Source organism: Lepus europaeus, chromosome 1 (genome assembly GCF_033115175.1).
Source record: "Lepus europaeus isolate LE1 chromosome 1, mLepTim1.pri, whole genome shotgun sequence".
Lineage (NCBI taxonomy): Eukaryota > Metazoa > Chordata > Mammalia > Lagomorpha > Leporidae > Lepus > Lepus europaeus.
The window spans coordinates 24,992,758-25,018,782 of record NC_084827.1 but is presented as its reverse complement, the minus strand read 5'-3'; the positions used below and the strand labels follow the sequence as shown (position 1 = coordinate 25,018,782).

At 38.0% G+C, this 26,025-nt stretch overlaps 1 protein-coding gene across 1 annotated transcript in view; it reads right to left on the bottom strand.

Moving 5' to 3' along the window:
- Nucleotides 1-26,025, bottom strand: part of WASL (WASP like actin nucleation promoting factor) — a 73,242-nt gene that overhangs the window by 34,733 nt on the left and 12,484 nt on the right. The window contains exon 2 of the mRNA XM_062205487.1: nt 1,099-1,233. Within this exon, the coding sequence (XP_062061471.1) occupies nt 1,099-1,233 (135 nt within the window). The remainder of the gene's footprint in view (nt 1-1,098; nt 1,234-26,025) is intronic.

Sequence of the window (26,025 nt, the reverse complement as noted above, 5' to 3'; positions counted from 1 at the left end):
CTTCAGCCTGGCCCAGGCCTGGCAACTGTGGTCATTTAGGGAGTTAATCAGTAGATGGAAGATTCTCTCTCTGTCACTCTGCCTTTCAAATAAATAAGTGCACATTAAAAAAAAGTAATAATATAGAAAAATCTCTGTTGTTAACAAAACCATTCTTTCAAAAAGAAAAAACAAAGGTTTTTAAAGAAGTAATTGACACCTGATCTTATCCAAAACAATAATTTCTTGTATGGCCACTACAAGAGATAAACACCTGGTAAAGAGCATCTAATCTATGACAAAGTGGATTTATGATTGAGAATGAATACAGAGCTGTAAAAATCTGAATATACCTATGATGAGAAATAATATAAGGGAAAATCAGTAATACATGTTTATAGATATTATGTAATGTTTTAAAGCTAGGCTGAAGTAAATAATAATATATACCAAGCTAAAATATTCTTTTGTTATTCCATGAGAGGACTATGTATGCTACTCTATAATGGACAAGATGAAACAGTAACTATCATAAGAAAAAGAAAAATGTTGGGAAAGCTCAAGACTCAAATGCAAAATTTTTTAAAAAGTAGCTTCAAAATGTGGTGGCTGTGGAAAAATAAAATGGTGAACTGCAGTATTCCCTTCCTGTGGGGGTTGTGTTCCAAGATATTCAGAATCCTCTATATGCTACATTTTTCTCCATACATATATACCTATGGCAAATTTAAATCATAAATTAGACATAGTGAGAGATTAACAATTGCTAATAAAACACAACAATTGTAACAATATACTGTAACAGAGTTAATTAAAATTCATGAATAGTTTATTCAGGAATTCTCCATTTAACATTTTTGGATCATGATTAATTGAAACCACAGAAAGCAAAGCTGAGGATAGAGGGAATATAGTATTCATATGGGTTAGGACATGTTCCCATTTGGTCACAATATCCATTTATCAGTAACTAAAACCAAGCTTCACCCTTCTAATGAGTTTAAATATAATTTAATTATTACATACAGATTCCATAAACCCATATTAAATTATACTTGAGTCCGACCATCTAATCTAATCTAAACCTACAGTTTAAAGATAAAGTAAAACAGAACTTACCTTAATGTCAAATATTCTTAAAAAATAAGATCTCTGTGGATTGTCCTTAACTAGACAAGCAACCCCACTGCATTTCTTTGACCACATACAGTTCCGATCTGCAGCATATAACTGTACCACTGCTGAAGACATTGTCTGCAAAACAAAATTTATAGCCGTTAGGTTAAAAAAAACAGACCGATGATCACAGAGCTTGTTGCCATCTTAACTGCAGCCCCTTGAGAGAAAGTGCGTCAGGACCACCAAGCTTCACTGCTCCTGAATTCCTGACCCACAGAAACAAGGCGATATATAAACAGTCAATGTTATTTTAAGCCACTAGCTTTTGAAGTAATTTTTAAAATTATTCTAAAGTTATTTATACAATGATTAATAACTAATACAACAACTTTATAACAATGATTAGTAAAACTAACATTTATTGATCTTTAGATGTGTCAGGAATACAACATCATTTAATTTTTATTACTATCATCACTTCATTTTATACTTAAGAACCACTGCTACAGAGCATAAGCAATTTGCCCAGAATCATCAGCTGAAAAAATTCCAAGCAATTTATGACTTTAGATTCTGTATTCTTACGCTGTTTTATACTGCTTCCCAATAAAGAGAATATTTAAACAATGTAGTTGTTTAATAATTTAAACAATGTAATTGTTTACTAATAAACAATTGTTAGTAAAGGTTGGCATCCACAAACCAATTAAATACTTTGTAGCAAAGGTACAAAGCAGAACTTGAAAGCAGGATTGGTGATTACCCTTTATGGTGCTAGATACTTCAAATATTTCACCTGGAAGATAGATTTTAATATCTCATTTTCTAAACAGTAAAATGGAAAGAAAAAGGATTCTAAGTGACTTGCACTAGTGGCCACACAATTGAAAGCTACAATGAGAGTATGAAAAAAATGACCTGAGTGCCTCCTGTCTCAATTTTCCCAAGGATAGGAGCTAACTAGAATGCTTTTAGATGCACTACCTCATCACATGCAATTTTAGGACATTAAGGTATTCCATTAATGATACTATGTTGGGGGGTTAGCACTGTGGCACAGTAGGTTAATCCTCTGCCTGTAGTGCCAGCATCCCATATGGGGCGCTGGGTTCTAGTTCCGGCTGTTCCTCTTCCGATCCAGCTCTCTGCTATGATCTGGGAAAGCAGTAGAAGATGGTTCAAGTCCTTGGGCTCCTGCACCCGCATGGGAGACTGAGAAGAAGCACCTGGCTCCTGGCTTCGGATAGGCGCAGCTCTGGCCATTGCGGCCATCTGGGGAGTGAACCAACAGAAGGAAGACCTTTCTCTCTCTCTCTTCCTCTCACTGTCTGTAACTCTACCTCTCAAATAAATAAATAAAAATCTTAAAAAAAATACTATGTTGTCATCTATCTTATGAGTCTATAAAACACTAAAACATACCAATTTTTGTCCTAAACTAGGTTTTCTTTTTACATTAAAATACAGAATATAAATATTTAATTGTTTTTAAAAAGTGAAACACACATATTCTAAGATAGCATTTACAAATCTTCAGAAAGCAATAATTATGTGTTCTGATTCAGAAATTTCATTCCTAAACTGGAATTTAATAACTTAGATAATGAAAAATGTATATCCTTAATGTAACTAAAATATTTCATTTTTAATAAAAACAACTTACTTAGTGAAATATAAAAATTGACTAAATAATTATGGTACTTTAGTTCAATGGAATTTGGACACTATAATAAAAAAAGACTACATTAAACTTTAAGGATACACTGTTTTGGATTTACTTGATAATGCCTGGATACTGCCCTCCTTTGATAAAAGGACAGCAATGAACTATTGTATACACGTAGGTTCTAACCGTTTCAAAGCTTGAAATGCCAGATCATCACTATTAGGAATCAAAAGTTCCCAATAATTTTTCCAGGTAACTGTGCTCAATGTTAGCTTTTTAACTTTTACAGACCAAATTCATCTTTGAACTTTATACATGGTGGTTATGAGCAGGCCACAAATCAGCAGGAAATTTTCCACAAAAAGACCAATGAAAAATTATGAAGATAATTCAGAAACATGAAAAATATACTAGTGCACTGGATTTAAAGGAGACTATATAATGTGGGTATACCTTTGGCTTGTTTGAAATTTATCTGTGTGTTTTTAGAAGTGTACAATCTGAGGCTGACAACTCCATAAACTTCCTATTCCACAAAGCTATAGCACACAAAACTTCAGAAAAAAGGGATTTCACATAGAGATGATCAAACAGAAGGCTGAAGAAATCAAGTTTTCATTTAAATTACAGCCCTTTTACTTTGATACTATTCCTGACCCACTGTTGTGGGCATCAGGGGATTAATAAGATTGGTTCTGTCTCTCAAGTAAGCAAATAAAAATTAAAACAACAACAACAAAATCTTAAATAAATATGGGGTGGGCATTCGGCTTAAAAGTTAAATTGCCCCTTGAACACCTGCATTCCACTGCAGTGCCTGGTTCAATCTCCAGCTCCTTCAATTCCTATCTATCTTCCTGTTAATGTGCATCTTGGGAAGCAGCAAATTGATGCAAATACTTTGGTCCCTGCCACCCATATAGGAGACCCTGATGAAGCTCTAGGCTCCTGGCTTCAGCCTGGCCCAGATCTGGCAATTGCAGGCATTTGGATAGCAAACCTGGGAATGGAAGATTTCTCTGGGTCTCTCTGCCTTTCAAATAAAATGAAAATAATGTTTTAAATGGTAAAATTTCAAAAAATACATTCACTAAAAATATTCTATAATCTTCCATAGATATAATTTTCCAAAATGTGTTACAATCTTACATGTGTAGGTGTACCTATCTCACTTCTTCTTACCTTAAACTCCTAAGTATATAAATGACATATCATTGTACATTATAAAGCCTTTTTTGAATGGCTCAGAAAAATTACAGTCAATACAAAGGTGGCTTTCTTCATTTTCTTTTTTTTTATTTGATAGGTAGAGTTATAGACATAGAGAGAGACAGAGTGAAAGGTCATCCTTCCGTTGGTTCACTCCCCAAATGGCCGCCACGGCCGGTGCTGCTTCCTCCTGGTCTCCCACGTGGGTGCCCAAGCACTTGGGCCATCCTCCACTGCCCTCCCAGGCCACAGCAGAGAGCCGGACTGGAAGAGCAGCAACCAGGATTAGAACCCAGCACCCAAGTGGGATGCCGGCGCCGCAGGCGGAGGATTAACCAAGTGAGCCATGGCACCGGCCCCTCAAAGGTAGCTTTCAAACATAACATTAAACATATAAACACTAGACAATATAAAAACAGCAACTATCCCTTAAATTTTAGACTGACAGTGGCTTAATTAAGTTTTTAAAAACATTCCTTCCATTCCTTAAAGTAATTGCAGCTAATCAAGTCCATTACTTTTTGCCTTTCACAATCAAGACAATATTAATGAAAAATACCCTGAGGACAAGTGCTTAGAAAGGGAAATCTACGGGGTAAGTGCAGTGGCACAGGGGGTTAAACCTCTGCTCGCAGCACCACATCCTGCCAGATTATGGTGAGTCTTTGGTGGGAGAATAGTGGTATTGCTGACACTTTACAAAAGGTTAAGGAGGATGATGGCCCAAAGAAATCAGAGTCTACACATGAATAACTTGTTTTAAGAAGGAACAAGGTGATGTTTAAGATGAAGTCTACAGCAGCAGACCATTCAATCAATCTGTGAGGAAAAAAAACCCATCTTGTTTGTGTCCTAATTGTAGAGGACTATCAAAACAGCAGAAACAATGGCCCACACCATAGCAACTCAAATGACCCCACTTACATAATTCTGACTGAACACTTAAGTGGATAAAACTTTCTGCTCCCTGAGTATCAATACTGTTACATCCAGATCAGCTTTGTACATAAGAACAGAACTTTCAATGAATATTTTAAATAAGTGGGATCAAGATCCTGAATCATTTCTTCAAGGAATTGTTAATAGGAGAGGAAATGTGGATTTTCCAGTATAAGCCTACAGACAAAGTATGATCATAGTAATGGTTATCAAGAGGTGAGTGAAAGTAGTACAAAGGAAAAGCAGACTGTTCATGGCCAAAACTGCTACCAATAGTTTTTTTTTTTCCCTCCAATTCTCAGGCATTATACATTGCTGATTTTCTCACAAGGCAAAGAATGATAACATGCTTATTAGGAGAATGTTTCAACAAAGGTAGCCAGCTTTAGCACAATGACACTCAGAAAGCTTCCCACAGAGTTCCTCTCCATCACAAGAATGCTCCTGCTAATTCCTCTCTTAAACAATGTCAATTTTCTAAGAGTTGTGAGGGAAGAGCATTAGGCACCCACATTACAGTCTTGAACTGGCTCTTTCTGACTTCTTTTTGGTTCCTAATCTTAAAATATCCTTAAAGAGCACCCATCTTTCTTCAGTTAAAAATGTACAATACTGCACCGCTGTGCTTAAATTTCCAACACCCTCAGTTCTAAGGGATGGATCAAATGCCTGATATTGCTGCTTACAAAAGTGTTGTAAATTTGACAGTGCTTACATTAAGAAATGCTTTTTTAAAAAATCTTATCTTTTAATTCCATTTCACCCACAAACCTTTTGAAGACCCTTTGTATAACATATCAGAGTAAGAATTTTAAATCAGGAAAATAGGTGTTTCTCTAATTACAAAATCAGTTAATGACAGGGGAAAGAAAATACCAGGACTCACAGATCCTTGCTTTCAACAATCAACTACCTACAACAAATACTAAGATAAGTAGAATAACTGTACACAACAATTAGTACTCTAATAATCTAACATAGTGTTGTTAAATAAAGATTTTTTCAACAAATAGGCAAAATAAACTGACGGAGGGGAAAAATCAAATCATTGAATAAAACCAAGTCTTTTCTATGATCACATTGGCCGAGATTAATAGACAAATACTTCAACTTTTGTATATATGTATGGATGTATTATGTGTGTATTTGGTCCCAAATATCTAAAAACTAATCTGGGGAAATCCATCTTAAGTTTCTTATTATATACAGGGAAGCTTTAAATATGTTTTTAGATGCCCTGATGAATAATATTCACATGAAATAATCTACTACCCTGAATATGAAAATTTATATAATATAAAAGAAATACAAAGAAGTTGGTTGAAATCTTGTAATTATTTAATTATGCCATGATCCCAAGGAACTATCTTCTAAATAATTAAAGTTTGAAAACACCTGGTTATATGCTGACTTCGTAAATCTAATACTGAAACTACTAATTTTAAAAATAAAAGCAATGCGTCTGATAGTGACAAGCAATTCCAAAGTGATGAGTACCAGTGAAAAACTTTCCAGGAAAACAAAACAAAAAATCATTCTGGATGGACTGGATATTATCACCTGGTAACTTCTACAATCAGGAAACTGGAGAAGCAGAGAGAAAAGAAAATGGTAGCAACTTAAAAAGATTACATCAAAGAAAGAAGACTTCCTTCACAAGAAACAGTTTTTGCTTACTTGTTTTTAATTCAAGGTTGGAGGAATGCATGAGGAGGCAGGAAGAGTACAAAAGCAAAAAGTAACCAACAGAATAACAAAATGAAGAAAAAGGGAGCCAAATAAAAACAGCTGCTGTCTTAGGGACCAAACATGGTCTTTTTTAGGTCTTAGTAGCTATTTATGAAAACTGCAGTAGTAGACATATCCAGTTACCAAGAATTTATTAGGTAACTACTATGTACAAGACATTGTGATAAATGTGGGTCAGGGTAGAAATGAAAGCGGGATTGAGCGCAAAAATAAATTAGTCAGATGTGGGCCCTGTAAAAACCCAGCCTAATAGGAAGACAGGCATTAATAACAACTACAAATGCTACTAAGGAAAAATTTGGTACACAAGGAAAACAAAATACAGCTGGTGTAGAAAGGCTTCCCGGGGCTGGCGCTGTGGTGCAGTGGGTAAAGCCTCCCTCTACGGTGCCTGTAAGGCCGCCAAGAAACACAAACACTGGAGTTAAGGGAAAGGTTTATTGTCAAGTGAGGGAATCCCAACGGCGGCGGGGTGGGGTGGGGGATGTGGGGGGTGAGAGACTAAGCAAGAGAGGAATCAGGAGAGTGAGAGGGCATGTGTGCTGGAAGCAAGTCCTGTTATATTTTGTGGGGGGGGGGGGGAGGCAGGGAAGTAGGAACAGCAAATCCCATTGGGTGGGGGTGGAGCTGACACCTGTGGTTGGGACATGGGGTTAAGGAATGAAACTTACTGTGCAAGGTGGCCACTGGGGCCAGAGCCTAAGATGGTATCTGGGGCACAGATGGCGCCACAGATAAGATGGCCCCATTTTACTAACAGCACTGGCATCAATATGGGTGCTAGTTCAAGTCCTGGCTGCTTCACTTTCAATCCAGCTCTCTGCTATGGCCTGGGAAAGCAGCAGCAGATGGCCCATGTCCTTGGGCCACTTCACCCACGTGAGAGACCTGGAGGAAGCTCCTGGCTCCGGGTTGGCCCAGCTCCGGCTGTTGCAGCCGTCTAGGGAGTGAACCAATGGATGGAAGACCTCTCTCTCTCTTGCTTGCTCGCTCTCTCTCTCTGTGCCCCTGCCTCTCTGTCCTACAAATAAATAAATAAATCTAAAAAAAGGCTTCCCACAAGTAGCATTTATCTGAAGGATGAAAAGCAAGAGTCACGTGAACAAAGTGGGGGAAATGGGGAGGAAACAGTATTCTATGTAGACAAGACAACAAAATCCCTACCATGGGAAAGTGCTGGCAAAGCCTGAGGATCTGCATAGGGCAGGGGATAAGAAACAGAAGATAGACATGTCATGAAATTGCAAACTTAATACTAAAGTAATAAACATGAACTCTGTGCTTCAGGGAGATGAATGGTCACATACAGCTAGGAAACCTTGACTGCGGATGTTGGTACAATGGTGTATCACTCGGTAATTGCCCTTGATAGCTCTCAACACCCAAGTTCTTAGAAGATACTCTCTTCCCCTATGGCCTTTGGATGTCCACAGGACTTGTTTTGGCCAAAAGCACACCAGGAAATGAAAGAAGTCTGAAAAGTATATGTACATTTTGGACTGCCCTCTTGGATATATTGCCCTTAAAACTAGGATGAAAGACCATATATAAAAGCAAGGCCCAATCCATTACACCTCTCCTAAGTCCAGCCCCTCATTAGGCCTGCCAGCCAAATCCAACTGTATGCATAAGCCTCAGTGGCACCAGAAGACCAATCACCCAGTCATTCCAGAGAATCATGAGAAATAACCTGACAGTTCTTTGAGTTACTAGTCATGAGGCAGTTTGTTTGCAGCAACATATAACAAATACAGGGGACTGCTTTAGTATACAGGAAAACATATGACCAATAATAGGTACCTTTAACTTCTTCCTCCATTCCATTTATTATGGACATAAGTATATTTTTTTCAAAAAAGATTTACTGATTTGAAAGGAAGAGTGACAGAGAGAGACAGACAGGCAGAGACAGACAGAAAGCTCACCTATCCACTGCCTCATTCACTCCCCAAATGTTCACCAACAACTAGGCCAGACCAGGCCCAACTCTGGACCCAGAGACTCCATTCAGTCTGCCATGTAGATGGGAGGGGCACAAGCACTTTAGCCATCATCTGCTGCCTCCCAGGATACTTTAGCATAAAGCTGTATCAAAAGCTAGCAGCCAGGACTCCAACCATTCACTGTGATATGGGATGTAGGTGTCCCAAGCAGAATAACCCACTGCAATATGATGCCCACCCCTAGTTGTGTGTTTAACCAATAAAATTATTAAAAATTTTAATTACAAATCATAAAAGTTTTAGACCTGACATTTACTACAATCACACATTCTCTTTCAAAAGCCATTTTAAAAATCACCTGACTGTATATACAACAGCCAAAGTGAAGGATGAGCTGGAAAGTACACTAGGCTAAGTCACTCATAACTATACCAATCTTGTATGTTTTAAATTCATACATCCAGAAAAGTGTAAATTACAATGTGGCAAAGACTTTTAGCATTACCTGCAAGCAATCAAAATTATAGATGCTAAAACTTCAAATGACAAGGCTTACTGTATTCTCCTTAATTTTCTACTTTGAGGATTGTCATTTACAGATAATGGTGAGAGGGATAATGATATCATAACAGACTGGGTCATATTGGCAAACAGGTGTGGACACTGTTAAAAGGGCAACTCACAGGCATGGCTTGTTCTCTTCTGCTTCTCTCTTCCCTGTAGCTCAAGTGGACCTGCCTAAAAGGAATTCTTCTTCTGTCTCCTTTTCTCTTTCATAAAATCAACTGGATTATGGTAAAACCTGAAACTTGGGTTTGGATCTTTTTAAAAAAAAAAAAAAAAACATTTATTTATTCACTTGAAAGGCAAAATTATGAGAGAAGGAGAGAGAGGAAGAGGGAGAGAGAGGTGGGGAGAGAAAGGGAGTTAGGGAGAGAGAGTTCTTTCATCTACCAGTTCCCTCCCCAAAATGGTCCCAATGCTACGTCTGGGCTGGACTGAAGCCAGGAGCCAGCTTTATCTGGGTCTCCCACTGGGGTGGAGAGAGGCTCAAGCACTTGAGCCATCCTCCACTGCCCTCCCAGGAACACCAACATGGAGCTGGATCAGGAGTGGAGCAGCCAGGACAGGAATTGGTGTCCATATGGGATGCCCACAACACATGTGGGGCCCCTGGATTTGGATTTTTAAGGAAAGAAGTTATAAAGGAGGTCTTTCCGTGTCAGCTTACCAAAGTTTAACATGACCATCTGAGACTGAAGTCCTGACAACATGGGAAAGGAGGAGGAATGGGAGTGGAGGGTGATTTTTTCTGAAACTAATGTAATAGAGCAGTATTCCAAAAATTCATGAAACGTGTCTTATGGGGGAAAAAAAGGGCATGGATTTCAAAAATTTTTGCATCAAAAAAAACTTATCTTTTCAAATTTCCATGAACTTTCTGAAGTACTCTCTACTCTGATCATTGCAAAATATTAACAAAAAGATGAGGGAAACAATCTGCATAGCCTAATTTTCATCACATTACATGCTGAGGATACCCAAAACTGCCTCAGAAGTCACTGTCCTCTCTCAAATCTTGATCCTCCACTTCAACTTTATGCTCCCAAAAGTGAGACTCTTTGTCATCCTCCTTTTATGTAGCCAACTCTGCTCATCTTTCAACCTTCTGTATAAATATCACCATGGGGCCCAGCCCCTGGCTCCCTGATCCCACTTTCCCTTAGGAACAAAGGCCTAGCCACAGAATTCCCAGTGCTTAGGTATACTCATTATAGCAGTTACTGCATTATAATCGGTTCACTGACGTTTCCACACCAGATTGTCATTTTCCTGAAGACAGGATCCTGTCTTATTTCTATATTCTTCTAGCACTATGCCAGACATATGGTAAGCAACTGTAGAATTGTTAAAACACACAGAGAGTGTTAACACTTAACCTACATATCTGAACATTTATGAGGATAAGCAAGATAAGCTTGCCTGTTTGCTCAGCTTCAATCATCAGAAATCAGAAGGAAACAGCAGTTCCTCCTATCACTGGACCCTGCCAACAAGATTCTCTTCAGTAACTCAGTGAACTGGTTATGTGACTAGGCCCTTTCAGACTACACAAATGACCGTGTTAAACATTTTTTAGTAGAGAGGAAACACTAAATAATACCGATAAAATTCACAGTTAATAAGCTATTAAAAAAAAATGCTGAGAAATTAAAGTAATTTCATGGAAGGGGGTATTTTGAACAGCAGAAATCTGATATAGATATTATAATGGTTTTCACACTAGGAGGAACAGATATTAATAATTCTCTTGAAAAGATGCCCAATTAAATGCATCCTCAACAGCAGAGCTGCTAAAAATCCTCCACAGTCTATTCCACATTCTTAGAAAATATGGGCATCATTCAAATCATATTGTTTATGTGAGCCAGTAGCAAATCTACAAAACACTAAAAGTTTCTGACAATTAGGAGGTCAGACAAGTATTACAAAATCAAAGATAATGTAATATCCAGTATGAAATAAAGAGCCATAATTGGCTAGCAACAACCCTGATAAGCCAAGCTTCCTTGACTCAAAGTCTTAACAGAGTCAGAAATGAACAAACTCAGATAATGCAATAGGATAAGACAATCTGCGTCTTATAGTAACAAAGATTCTAAAGCCAGGAAATGCAGCACACTATAACAGATAGTACCAAAAATGCTCACACAGACCATCTAGTTCATCCTCTAAGAGTTAAAAAAAAAAGTTATGTTGAACTCAATCAGGTAAAGTAACAGCACATTTGAGAAAGACTTCTATCAAAATTGTAAAAATTTCAAATTTTACACTTAATTCAAATCTTCAGAACCTTAAGATTATCGAAAATTACTCAGACACCTGGAATCTTCTAGATTATCAAGAAAAACACCCACTTTGCTTGTTAAATATACTGCAGTTGAGCTATACAACAGGATACCATATTGCTGCTTAAAAAAATGAAAATGATATAAAGAAAAATTGACAAGATACATCATTACATGGGAAAAAAATCAAGGCTATAAAAGGAAGTTGTGTATGCTAACATTTGTACACAATAGCAGGAACCAGAATAACTTGTATTTGCTTAACTAAGCACAGAACTGTCTGAAAAGAGAAAGTAGTTATAGTTCCTATTGTTTGGAGCTTCTGTGTGTACCCCTAAGTTTTGTCAGAGAAGGAATGACTGTGCAAATATAGGATGAGCAGAAGATAAGCTTTACACTTCCTTTCCATGTTTTGTTACTTTTAAGTCATGTGAATATTCTAGTTTACCCAAAATTAAATCTTTGACAAATACACACACAAAATAAGAAGGCTGATTTAAGTCAAATTATCATGTAAGTCTGGAACAAAACACACACAAAAAACACATCTTTCTGACCTAGTAACAGTAACTCAGGAAGAATTCTGATTGGCTTTTATGTCTTCCTATTAAAAATTAAAAGTGAGCACTGCTGAGTGACATATTGTTGCTACAGAGGCTTAAAGGAAGAAAGAGAAAATTTTGGCACAGTGGCACTTATCCCATTTCTTTGGGCCCCTGCACCCAACATGGGAGACTCTAATGGAGTTCCTAACTTCTGCCTTTGGCCAAGCCTGTTGCAGCCATTTGGGGAGTGAACTTGCAGATGCAAGATCCCTCCCAGTCTTCTCTTCCTTTCTCTGTAATTCTACCTTTTAAAAACATAAACTAATTAAAAAAAGATGCGGTATGGAATTTGTAAGGACAAGGGAAGGTCTGACTTGAGATCATTATGCAAAGGAATGTGCACAATAAAAAAAAGTAACAAAATCATATTATTCACAAAGGATCTAGATAACACAGAAACTAAATATGTACATGGGACTAATTCAGTTTGGTAAATATTTATTTTATGTGGACAATAGGAAACTAAGAGTTGGTCCATGTATTTAAGGAGTAAGCAACTTTAACAAAGGAAAATATAAGTTCCAAAATGAAAGCAGGGATAAAAGTGCTCTGGGAACACTAAGGGAGCCTGAATTATAACTGGGTACAAGGTCAAAAGAGAGAATCAATGATGTCCCAGGGAGAATAGTGTGGTGATTGAAAGCACAGACTCTAGTAGGGTAGATTCAACCACTTATTAGCTTATATGATGTTAAGCAATTGCCTAACTACCTTATCCATGTTTTCTCATCTGCAAAATGGGGATAATATTCCTAACCTCATGTAAATTGCTCCAAACAATCCCTTCAATGTGGGGCTATTAAAGGAAATAATATATACAAAGTTTGCTTAGAATATTGCTTGGCATTGTTTGTACTTATTAAATTAATATTATCAGATTTATCAGTTGCTATATTGTTAACAAGATCATGTTAAAGCTCTACTACTAGTTTACAGTAACAATTAGGAGACTAGTGTCTGCAAATTTTCAAAAACAAGAAAGATACCCCCACAACTTTACTGTCTACAAATCTGGGATTGGAGTTGTATTAAAAATGCACTTCAGTGCAGTAAAATACTTTGAACAAGGGCATCTGAAGCAGGTTTAGTTCAGTGATAATTCATCTTAATAGTCATATCCTGTATCTTAACAGAATTTTCAGGAGCTTGTATACTGTTCACAAACCTACTATGCGGCTACTGGATAATTCCAAAGTTAGACACTCATTGTCTCTGTCTCTAGGAACAAGCACTTGTGTTGACAAATTAACTTGTGTTGTGATAACTTGTGTTGTGTTGTAAATTAAGGTCCTCTCCCAGGAATTTAGAATTCCAAACTGATACACAGGACTGATGGGATGAGAGAGGAGGAGCCTAAAAGTTCCACCAACTCCTGCTGTTTTTCTCAGAGCTTCTCAGCCTCTTGCAGTTCCTAAAGTTTTGTTGTTCAATTCCCATTTGGATTCCATGGGATTCTTTAGTAGCCAACAGATTCCTTTTTGCTTCATCCAGTCAAAAGTAGTTTCTATCAACTGTGCAAAAAGAATCTTAATAATATACTTCTTAGGGGCCAGAGCTGTGGCTCACTTGGTTAATCCTCCGCCTGCGGCGCCAGCATCCCATGCAGGCACCGGGTTCTAGTCCCAGTTGCTCCTCTTCCAGTCCAGCTATCTGCTGTGGCCCCGGGAGGTCAGTGGAGGATGGCCCAAGTGCTTGGGCCCCTGCACCCGCATGGGAGACCAGGAGGAAGCACCTGGCTCCTGGCTTTGGATCGGCATAGTTCCAGCCGTGGCGGCCATTTTGGTGGGTGAACCAACAGAAGGAGGACCTTTCTCTCTGTCGCTCTCTCACTGTCTAACTCTTATCTGTCAAAAAAAATAATAATAATAAAGTATATACCGCATTTATTCTCACACTCCAGAAATCATAAGTGTCAGTGAGAAATGACAGTTTTTCATATATGTATATGCTATGCTATATAATGGTAAAAATATATCAAAATATTTACCTTGCTTTGGCCTAAAGTACTGGAATAGCTCCTAACAAGATACTCTGCTCCTATTTTATTTTCCTTCATGAATTCTTCTTGCTAATTATGCTTTTTTTTTCCCTAAAGATTTATTTATTTTTTGTTTATCTGAAAGGCAGAGTTCGAGAGTGAGAGTGAGAGAGTGAAAAAGATCTTCCATCCACTGGTTCACTCTCCAAATGGCTGCAATGGCCAGGGTTGGGCCAGGCTGAAGCCAAGATCTTCCAGGTCTCCCATGTGAGTACAGGGGACAAGCACTTGGGCCATCTTCTTCTGATTCCCCAGATACACTAGCAGGGTACTGGATCAGAAGTGGAGCAGCCAGGACTTCAACTGGCATTCATATGGGATGTCAACGTCACAGGCGGAAAGCTTAACCCTGCTACACCGCAACGCTGACCCTACCAATTATCTTTTAATAAACAGATTCATGCTTAAAAAAAAAAATAACTGCAGTTAGTTCCTATTTGATAAAAATAAGATTTGAACTCTTCAAAGCCTCAGCTCTTTCTTGGTCCAAGGCAAATCAGTTCTTTTATACTCACATCTGGCTTTTAATGCAATATGCATCAGGAAGAGAGCAGCCAAATAACTAGCAGATCCCCAACATACCATTCTCATCTTTACTGGTGGGGTTGGTTCTGGTGGGATATCATGGCAAACTCTGCAAACTTCATGTAAGTATTTCAGATGTCATGCTCTTGACCAAGTTATGCCTGATTCCCTCAGCAAATACTTTCCCCTCCCTCTATACTCATCATGTTTTATGTAAAAATCAAATAAAGCATTCATCATTGAATGACTTGTTACATGTTCCTACGTGAATTCTGCTTCACACAATGCACTGTTCTCCCTCTAAAGACAAGGGTCATGTACACTTTATGCATACACAGCTTCCAGTATAGTATATTATATGCATTTAGTATTCATTCACATGCTAAACTGAATCAAGAGAGGCTTCTTAGCATCCTATTTATCATTGCTACATTATCAAATTATCTTAAATAATTTTCCATGAGTAGAAATTACTTATCTGTGGCACTAAAATTATTCTTACTAGGGTGACAACAATTTTCTTCCTGCAATTCAATTAATCACAAATGTCAGTATGACATGGTGAAAAGCCTCAGTTAATACATTTCCATTTCTAATATTTCAAATGCCACAAACCACAGAAGAGAAGGGACTAAGCATATGAGGACCAAAAATAAAAGTATCAAAGTCAATGATGTACATTTCTAAAAAGAATGTATGTTCCCCACTGATTTTAAAAGCACATCAAAGCCAATAAGTCAGATGAGCATAGAAACAGGAAATAATTTCCAGTACATTTGGTTTTTCAAGTCAATCTTAAAAACAAACAATGATCCGGGGTTGGCACTGTGGTGAAGCAGGTAAAGCCACAGCCTACAACGCTGTCATCCCATATGGGCACTAGTTCGAGTCCTGGCTACTCCACTTCTGATCTAGCTCTCTGTTGTGGCCTGGGAAAGCAGTAGAAGATGGCCCAGCATTTGGATGTGGCTAAAAAGCCCATGAAAGCAATTCAAGCATGGAAAGCCAAGACACTGTGGCAAAAAATATCCTACATGAAGGATCTCTGTGAATGAGACCCCAGTGGAAGGGGTCACCAAAGAAGGATGTGCTTTTCTCTGAAGGGATGAGAGAACTTCCACTTTGCTTAAGGCCTTGTCAAAACATTGCTGGAGATTGTGGTCACAAAAGGCTTCCACAGCATTGGCAGCACATGGCAGAATCTTGAGTGATGACTGACATCATAAATAAGAATGTTAATTGTTAAATTAACAACAGAAGTCATTGTGCACTTACTTCCCATGTAGGACCTCTGTCCTTAATGAGAATTAACTGCAAAACTTGTTCTCAAAACAGTACTTTTTACATTTTGTGTGTGTGTGTGTGCAAAGTGCTGAAATCTTTACTTAATAGAGTTGGTCTTCTGTATATAAAGTTAATTAAGAATGAATCTTAAGAAGAATGGGAAGGGAGAGGGAGTAGGTGGTGGGATGGGAGTGAAGGTGAGAGGGTGGGCATGGGGGGAAAAACCACTATATTCCTGAACTTGAACCTATGAAAATTATATTCATTAAATAGAAACTTTAAAATAAAAAAAAAAAAAAAAGGCCGGCGCCGTGGCTTAACAGGCTAATCCTCCGCCTTGCGGCCCCGGCACACCGGGTTCTAGTCCCGGTTGGGGCACCGATCCTGTCCCGGTTGCCCCTCTTCCAGGCCAGCTCTCTGCTATGGCCCGGGAAGGCAGTGGAGAATGGCCCAAGCACCAGCATGGGAGACCAAGAGAAGCACCTGGCTCCTGGCTTTGGATCAGCGCGATGAGCCGGCCGCAGCAGCCATTGCAGAGTGAACCAACGGCAAAAAGGAAGACCTTTCTCTCTCTCTCTCACTATCCACTCTGCCTGTCAAAAAAAAAAAAAAAAAAAAGAAGATGGCCCAAGTCCTTGGGCCCCTGAACCCGCGTGGAAGACACAGAGAAAGCTCCTGGCTCCTGATTGGCCCAGCTCTGGTCATTGAGACCATTTGGGGAGTGAACCAGCAGATTCTGTATCTCTCTTTAACTTTGCCTTTCAAATAAGTAAATAAATCTTTTTTTAAAAAAGAGGGGACTATATGAAAATATATGAAAAAGGGAACTCCCTTAATCTGATAAAGGACATCTATTAAAAATCCTGTTTCCCCGGCCGGCGCCGCAGCTCAATAGGCTAATCCTCTGCCTGCGGCACCGGCACCCAGGTTCTAATCCTAGTCGGGGCGCCGGATTCTGTCCTGGTCGCTCCTCTTCCAGGCCAGCTCTCTGCTGTGCCCGGGAGTGCAGTGGAGGATGGCCCAAGTCCTTGGGCCCTGCACCCGCATGGGAGACCAGGAGAAGCACCTGGTTCCTGGCTTAGGATCAGCACGGTGCGCTGGCTGCACTGTCCACTCTGCCTGTCAAAAAAAAAAAAAAAAATCCTGCTTTCCCCATGAATATCAAGAACAAGGATATGATGTCCATTCTTATCACTTCTATTCAATATTATATTACAAGTCCAAGCCAAGGAAATAAAAACAAATAAAAGGCATAAAGATAGGAAGAAAGAAATAAAGTTGCCATCATTCATAGAAAACACAATTAGGTACACAAAAAACATAGAATCCAAAAATATTATTTAACCTAGCAAGTTAGGAAGACAGAAGGTAAGTATATAGTATATTTCTGTATGTTAGCAATTAATAATTAGAAGTAAAATTTTAAAGTACTACTTACAATAGGACAAAAATACATATATAGAAATAAATAGATACTGATATGTCAGATTCATAGATTGGAAAACTCAATATGCATCTCCCCACACTGACATATATTAACATAATCCAATCAAAATCCCAGCTTATTTTCTGGAAACAGTTTGAAACATTCATTTTAAAATTCAGATGAAAATTCAAAGGACTTACAATAATCAGAAATAATCTTGAAAGGAGAAAAAAAAAGATGGTTTACCATACCTAATTTTAAGATCTATGATGAATCTACAATACTCAAATCAATATATACTGGCCAAAGGATAGAAAAACAAATTAATGAAATGAGTTGGAATCCAAAAATAGATATAAATATATATAGCCAACTAACTTATAAAAATAGTTCCAAACCAATTCAAAGATGAAAAATAAGGCTTTTTAACAAATGATACTGTATCAAATGGGTAACTGAATGAAAAATCTGTAAAGAAAAAAACCTTATGACCCTTGTGACCTTTTCTGTACTCCATATACAAAAATAAATTAGAAATTAATTATAAGCCTAAAGATAATGAGTTAGAACAACCACAACACTTCAATGAAAGGTTGAAGAATCTCATCTTGGCATAGGTCAACATTTTTTAGAATTCAAAATGCGTTTTCAAGAAAAGAAAAAAAAATGATATATTAGTCCTTATCAAAAAATCTCCCATCAAAAGACATAATTCAAAAAATAGGCCGGCGCCGTGGCTCAACAGGCTAATCCTCCGCCTTGCGGCGCCGGCACACCGGGTTCTAGTCCCGGTCGGGGCACCGATCCTGTCCCGGTTGCCCCTCTTCCAGGCCAGCTCTCTGCTGTGGCCAGGGAGTGCAGTGGAGGATGGCCCAAGTGTTTGGGCTCTGCACCCCATGGGAGACCAGGATAAGCACCTGGCTCCTGCCATCGGAACAGCGCGGTGCGCCGGCCGCAGCGCGCTACCGCGGCGGCCATTAGAGGGTGAACCAACGGCAAAGGAAGACCTTTCTCTCTGTCTCTCTCTCTCTCACTGTCCACTCTGCCTGTCAAAAAAAAAAAAAAAAATTAGGAAAGCCACATATTGAGAGACAAATAGTTTAAATTTATCTCTAACAAAAACATGTCTCCAGAATATATAAAGCACTCCTAACAAATCATTAACAGCAAACAACTCACTGAATGAACAAAAGAACTGAAAACTACATAAAAAAAGGAAAGATATACAAATGACTAGTGAGCACAAAAAAGCTGCTGCACAGCACTAGATACAAAAGGAATGTGAACAAAAGCCACACTGAGATATCATTTCACGTTTACCAGAATGACCAAAATCAAAAAGACTGACTACATCCACTGCTGGAGAAAACATGGAGCAACTACAACGGTCATGCATTGTTGGTGAAGTGCACAAATGGTAGACAGCCACTTCCAGGACTATCTGAAAGTTTCTTTAAAAAGGAAGTATACCCCTTCACATGACAATGTAATTCCTCTCCTAGGTAGGTATTTACCTTGTGAAATAAAAGCATGTGACACACACACATATAAAGAAATTTCCACAACAATATTCACAGGAGCCTTATTTATAAAAGCCAAAACCTGGAAACAATTCAAATACCCATCAACAGGAGACAAAGTGCAAGTATGTTTATCAGTGGAACAGTATTGACCAATTAAATAGGATGAATATTTGTGAAATAACTTACACGGTGCTCAAAAACATGTTGAGTCAGAGACCAAAGCTGACAAGACTCGGCCTAATAACAAATGAAAAAGTGATTGCTAAGAGTGGGCTAGAAGATGGGCGCCGGTGCCGCGGCTCAATAGGCTAATCCTCCTCCTTGAGGCACCGGCACACCGGGTTCTAGTCCCGGTCAGGGCACCGATCCTGTCCCGGTTGCCCCTCTTCCAGGCCAGCTCTCTGCTGTGGCCAAGGAGTGCAGTGGAGGATGGCCCAAGTGCTTGGGCCCTGCACCCCATGGGAGACCAGGAGAAGCACCTGGCTCCTGCCATCGGAACAGCGCGGTGCGCCGGCCGCAGCGCGCCTACCGCGGCGGCCATTGGAGGGTGAACCAATGGCAAAAGGAAGACCTTTCTCTCTGTCTCTCTCTCCACTGTCCACTCTGCCTGTCAAAAATAAAAAAATAAAAAAAAAAAAAAAAAAGAAGATGGGGAAGAAGCAGAATTCCAAAGTAACTGACTGGATAAAGACACAATAGTACTTTTTGAGAGGTCAGAGTTATTAATTAGCTTCACAATGTATCATTTTTGTTAAAATTCAACAAATTTAGTAAATCTGTATCTATTACTGTATATAAATTATACCCTAATTTTGAGAAAATTATCTTAATGTGCAATAGAACTGTTATAGCAAACCAACAAATACTACTAATTTCTTATGTTGAACATTCTTGTTTCAAAGCAGCTAATTAGAAAGTCCCTATTAACATAAATATTAACGCAACCTTTCTATTATGAAAGATAACACTTCACTTTAAAAGGGAGACACATAACTTGATTATGAAGTACAATGCTGTATTCGTGTTCTCATTTTTCAGGATCCAGTATGATATGACTGTAGCCATCTGGGTTAGAACTGCCCTCTTGTCTTTTTTAGCTATCCCAAACCCTATAGGATAAACCAAGTTGTTCAGGAGAGGTGGATGAGAAGGAGGCTGGCTAATGGATACCAAAATACAGTTAAACACAAATAGTAACTTCTAGTGTTACAGCACAGTGGAATGACTATAGTTCACAATAATATACTATATACTGCAGGAAGAACTAGAATACAGGAGAGTTCATGGGTGTCAAACTTAAAGAAAAGACAAAAAAATGGAAATGCTAACAAACTGATTTGATCAATTTATGCTGCACACATGTGAAGGATTGCACTGTACCCCATAAAAAGAAGTAAACATTATAGTACTATATGCTAATTAAAAAAAGTATGAGTAAGATACCCTGCAACTCATATCTGACACCTGGAACTATCTTATGTGCTGCCTGGAATGTATACTATTTCTTGAGAAAACCAGGTGTACTCATTAGCCACAGACTACCTTTTCACAGAAAACTTTTTTTATCCTGCCTTGTGCCATGGTGACCAATTGTCCTATGGCCACCCAAAACTTTGCTTTTGTACATAAATCCCTAATAAATTACACTCTGTCTGCCTCTTTCTTCAATTTCAGTTCCTTCTGCTTTGGTGACCAGTTCCTGTATGCTGGGTTTTCTAAAAGCAGCATTCATTACCTTTTATGTGAAAACAAAGATGTGTCTAGAATACTTAGAAAAATGATGTTCAACATTCAGAAAAAATGGGGCTGGCGCTGTGGCTCAGTGGGTTAACGCCCTGGCCTGAAGCGCCGCCATCCCATATGGGCGCCAGGTTCTAGTCCTGGCTGCTCCTCTTCCGATCCAGCTCTCTGCTATGGCCTGGGAAAGCAGTAGAAGATGGCCCAAGTCCTTGGGACCCTGCACCCACATGGGAGACCCGGAAGAAGTTCCTGGCTCCTGGCTTTGGATCGGCTCAGCTCTGGCCATTGCAGCCATCTGGGGAGTGAACCAACGGATGGAAGACCTCTCTCTCTAACTTTGCCTGTCAAATAAATAAAATAAATCTTAAAAAAAATTTCAGAAAAAAAATCACATTTAAAAATTCAGAAACTTTTTATAACATTAAATACAACTATTGTTACTTATATTTGTTTATAATCTTACATGCGGATTGAGCACTCTCAAGAATTACAAACAGTATACTAGGTTATCATTACAAAATGTACAAATTCGACAAGGCAAACACAAATTTAAATAGTATTTTTCCTTTAACTGAACAAGCCTATTTCTTGGAAATTATCTTCATAAAATAACAAATCAAGCCTATGAATATAGGTGGAGTGACAAAGGGAAGAGAGAAGAGGTGAGGAGAGGTGAGAGGGGAGTGGGCAGAAAAGAGAGGGAGACAGAACTCTGCAATACTATGTTACAGGTGAAAAAGAAAAACTATCCATCCCTAAAGAGTTGGTAAATCTGTACAGTATGTCTACTGAAAATAATACACTACTAACACTAAACAATGTCCATAGAAAACTGATTTTTATAACTGTGGGGCCTTGCCGAAGAGTAAGTACATATATGTATGGCCATCATTCAACAACCTGCACAAAACAAAATGCTTTTGTCCAGATACTTTTGCACATTAGCAAGTATTGATTCTGGGAAGTACAGTTCATGAATGATTTCTGCTATTAGCACTATTATTCTGTGAACTATCTAAGTCTACATTATCCAAAAGAAACATATGAGCCAAACAATTTCAAACTTTTTACTGGCCAATATGTAAATTAAAAGTGAAATTAATTTTAATAAATTTTAGCTAGGTATCATTTAAACCTATAATATTAGAATATTGATGAAACATTTTTCCTTCCTTTTTGCACTAAATCTTAGAAATCTAGTGTTTATTTCACACTTATTGAACATTTCAATTTGAATTACATTTCGACTGCATAGTAACCACAGGTTACTAGTAACTACCAGATAGTGTACTATACAGTACAGTACTAAATCTCTAATACTAGCAATATATTTTTCATGAAAAAAAAAAGTTACTTTTTAAATAAGTCACTTGACTGCTACACAGAACATTTTCCAAAGTCTCACAGCTGTGTATTACATAATTTTCTGGATTACTTCAAATGTTTTCCTAGCATTCTGTGGAAGATTCTTGTTTTTAGAAATGAACAGGTTGATCTGAGCTTATGGAATAAACAGATACAACAACACTAAAGTTTATTTAAAATGCAGCAGTAAAGTGAATTTTCTGGTATATGCCTGAGTATCTCTATAAAACCAATTCCTTGATTTCTACATTTTCCAATAGTGAGTTTCTGACAAATTCAATAAGAAGTTACATTTAATTACATATTATGATTGAACATTATTTGGAGTCCCTTCACATGAACTATGATCATACAGAATATATTTAATCAAATAAGCAGTTAAAAAGGTTTTTAATGGGGCAGGTGTTTGGTGTAACAGTTAAGACAGCATAATGGATATTATATCCCAGGTAGGAGTATTCAGGTTAGAATCCTAGCTCCACTCCGGATTCTAGCTTCCTACCAATACAGGCCCTGGGAGGCAGCAGTAATGATTCAAGTAGTTAGATCCCTGCCACCTAGGAGACTCAAACTGAGTTCCTGACTCCTGGCCCAGCCCCAGCTATTGCAGGCTTCTGGGGAGTGAAAAACAGATGGAAGCTCAAGCGTGGGTGGGTGCGTGCGTTCTCTCTCTCTCTCTCTCTCTCTCACTCTTTCAAATAAAAAAAAAAAAACTTGCTCTGAATTAAAATCCAATATAATAACAACAATGGCAGTAATTATGTTTAATTTTTTTGTGGGATACAGTAAAAGCATTGTTTAGAGAGAAATTTCTAGCACTTGAATGCACTAGCTAAAAAAAAAATTTAAATCAATTCCTAAGCAAATATCTTAGGAAACTACAAAAAAAGAGTTAAATACAAAGTAAACACAAAAAACTTAAAAAAAATTACAGCAGAAAGCAAAGTAATTTCAATAAAGAATTTTTTTAAAAAACATCAATAAAATTGACAAACTTCTATTCAGCGTAACCAAAGTATGAAAAAAAGGGAAGACACAAAATAACATTAGAAATTAAAGAGGGCTACACAATTTATTTGAAACGCTTGGAACCAAAAGTATTTTACATTTTGGAGGTTTCCCAAATTTGGAATATTTTGCACAAATGTCATTGGTTGAACATCCCTAATCCAAAAGCTAAAATACTCCAAAATCAGAAACTTTTGAGCACAATGGAGCTCAAGATATTTTGGACCTAAAAAGATATATTTTCATTTTATTTGGAAGGGAGAAACAGATATTTTCTATCTGCTGAGTCACTCTCCAAATGCCTACTACATCCAGGGCTGGACATAGCCAAACCCAGAAGCAGTTCTTCCACACAGGTGGTAGGGACTGAAGTACTAGAGCCATCATCTACTATCCTTCCCAGGGCATGTGTCAGCAGAAGTTGGAATCAGAAGCAGAGCAGGGACTAGAACTAGGCACTCTACCATAGAATACAGGTGTCCAAGCAGCAAACTGCTGCACCAAATGCCATCCCAATTTTGGATTTCTGAGCATTTCAGATTTTTGGGTTAGGGATGTTCAACCTGTATCACTATCAATTCCATGGACATTAAAAGGATAAGCAGCGATGTGCATCTGGCTTCGTGGTTTAGATGCTGGTTAAGACATCAGCATCCCATATCGGAGTACCTCAGTTCTATACTTGGCTCCTGACTCCAGCTTCCTGCTAATGTAGAAGTGGTGATGGTTCAAGTGGTTGGGTTACTGCTACAAAGGTCAAATGTAAAGCTATAAAAGTTGTAGCAGAAAACATAGAGAAAAATTCAAGTGATCTTGGAGTTGGCAATGACATTTCAGATACAACACCAAAACCAAGATCCATGCATGAAAAAAAATGATTGGCCTACATTAAAATTTAAAAATTCTGTTCTGTCAAAGACAGTGATAAAGGAATTAAAAAAGGACAAGCCACGGACTGAGAGAAAATATATGCACACAAAAATCGGACAAAAGAAATTGACTCTAAAGTAAACAAAGAACTCTCAAAACTCAACAACAATAAGCAAACAACTCAATTAAAAAGACAGGCAAAGGATCTAGACATCTCACAAAAATGATTAAGAGATGGCAAAGAGGCATACTGTCAAACTGTGGTCTTCCTACTTTTTACTTGTTGAAAATTATAATTACTGGTAAAGTAAGCCTGTGAATATAGAGTGGATTAAAATTATACCTATGCAAAAACTGATGAAGAGAGGAGGAGAGATGAGGGAGACCAGGGGAGTGAGGGAAGTATGGTTGTCTTCTTGGTACTGTACATATGGAATGCAGGAAATTTATTCTCTATATTAGTTAAAAAAAAGCTTTAAAAATAAAAAAGGAAGATGCTCAGCATCATATAGCATTTGGAAATTGCAAATTAAAACGATGAGATATAAGAAATCTATTAGATTGGCTAAAATTTGAAACACTGATAACACCAAATACCAGTGAGGACGTGGAACAAGAACAGGAAGCCAATCTGTAATGGCCACACACCATAAGATTCCAACTATGTAACCACTCTGCAAAAAGTAAAACTATACAGAATGTTTAAAAAAAAAAATCAGTAGATGCCAGAAGGAGGAGGAGGAATGAATAATTGGAGAATAGGGTTATTTTTAGGACAGTTAAACTACTCTATGATACTGTACTGGTAGACACATAATATTGTGCATTTGTGAACACCAAAAGTCATATATCTGTACAACATAAAGAGTTAAATCTAATGTGTACCATGGGTTTTACTTAATACCAATGTACCAATAGTGGCTTATATACTGAAATGAATTTATCACACTAATGCAAAATGTTAAGAACAGAGGAAACTGGGGGAGGAAGCAGGGAGGTGGAGTACATGAGAACCCTTTGTACTTTCTGCACGGTTTTTCTGTAAACCTAAAACTGTTCTAAAAAACAGCCAATTAACTTAAGAAGGCAAATCAGCTACCTATATTGAGCAACCAGTATTTTAAACATAAATATGGACCAGGAACCAAAACTAATCAGGCAACTGAAGAAAACCAGCAACAAAAAGTGGGGCTACTACCTTAATATAAGCACAAATGATTAATACAGGAAAAAAGTTTTTCATTGAGAATCTTTGAAAAATCAGTTAGTATCTTCAAAAATATTTAATTAGGTATTATTGTAATAAAAATAGGAGAGTAGGCTACTATTATAGTAGATCTATCACTAATTACAGAAAATACTCCATCAAAAATAAAGAGTAGCCCCTTATCACTAAAAAATCAAGACTAGTTAAAAATCAAGGGTAAATTTTATAGTATCTGGCATTTGATCAAGAATTACAAGGTATGACAAAAAGCAGCAAAGTATGATCCAAGGTGAAGACAAGGATAAATGACCCAAAAAATCTGACACAGTTGACAAGATCAACAGATAAGGGCATCAGGACAGCTACTGGGCTTGGCATTGTGGCAGTGTTTAAGCCACTATTGAGTTGCCAACATCTCATATCAGAGTGCCAGTTCCAGTCCCAGTTACTCCATACTTCCAATCCAGCTTCCTTCTAATGCATGTGGGAGGCAACAGCTGATGGCCCAAACACTTGGCTTCCTGCCACTCACACAGGAGGCCCACATGGAGATCCTGGCTCCTAGCTTTGGCCTGGCCCAGCCCTGGTTGTCATAGGCATTTGGGGAGTAAACAAGTGGATGGAAGATCTCTCTCTCTCTCTGCTTTCCATATAAAAATAAATAAAAGTTTAAAAAGTGTTTGAAAAAGCCATTAAAAAACTGTAATGTCTGCAGTAAAAACTGTAATGTCTGCAGTGGATGGTATTAGTGGTAGACAAAAAGCAGAAAAAAAAAGCAATGAGCAATGGGACAGTAAGAACAGGGGCAACATCAAGCAAACTAGTATTTGTGTGACTGATGCCCAGGGAAGTGGGGCAGGGAGTAGATGTTTGACAATATTTATGAAAGATTTCCAAACTTCACGCAGACTTCTTATAAGCCCATGGATCCAAGAAGCTCAAAAAGTTTAGCACAAGAAAACAGTAAGATGGTGCCAGTGT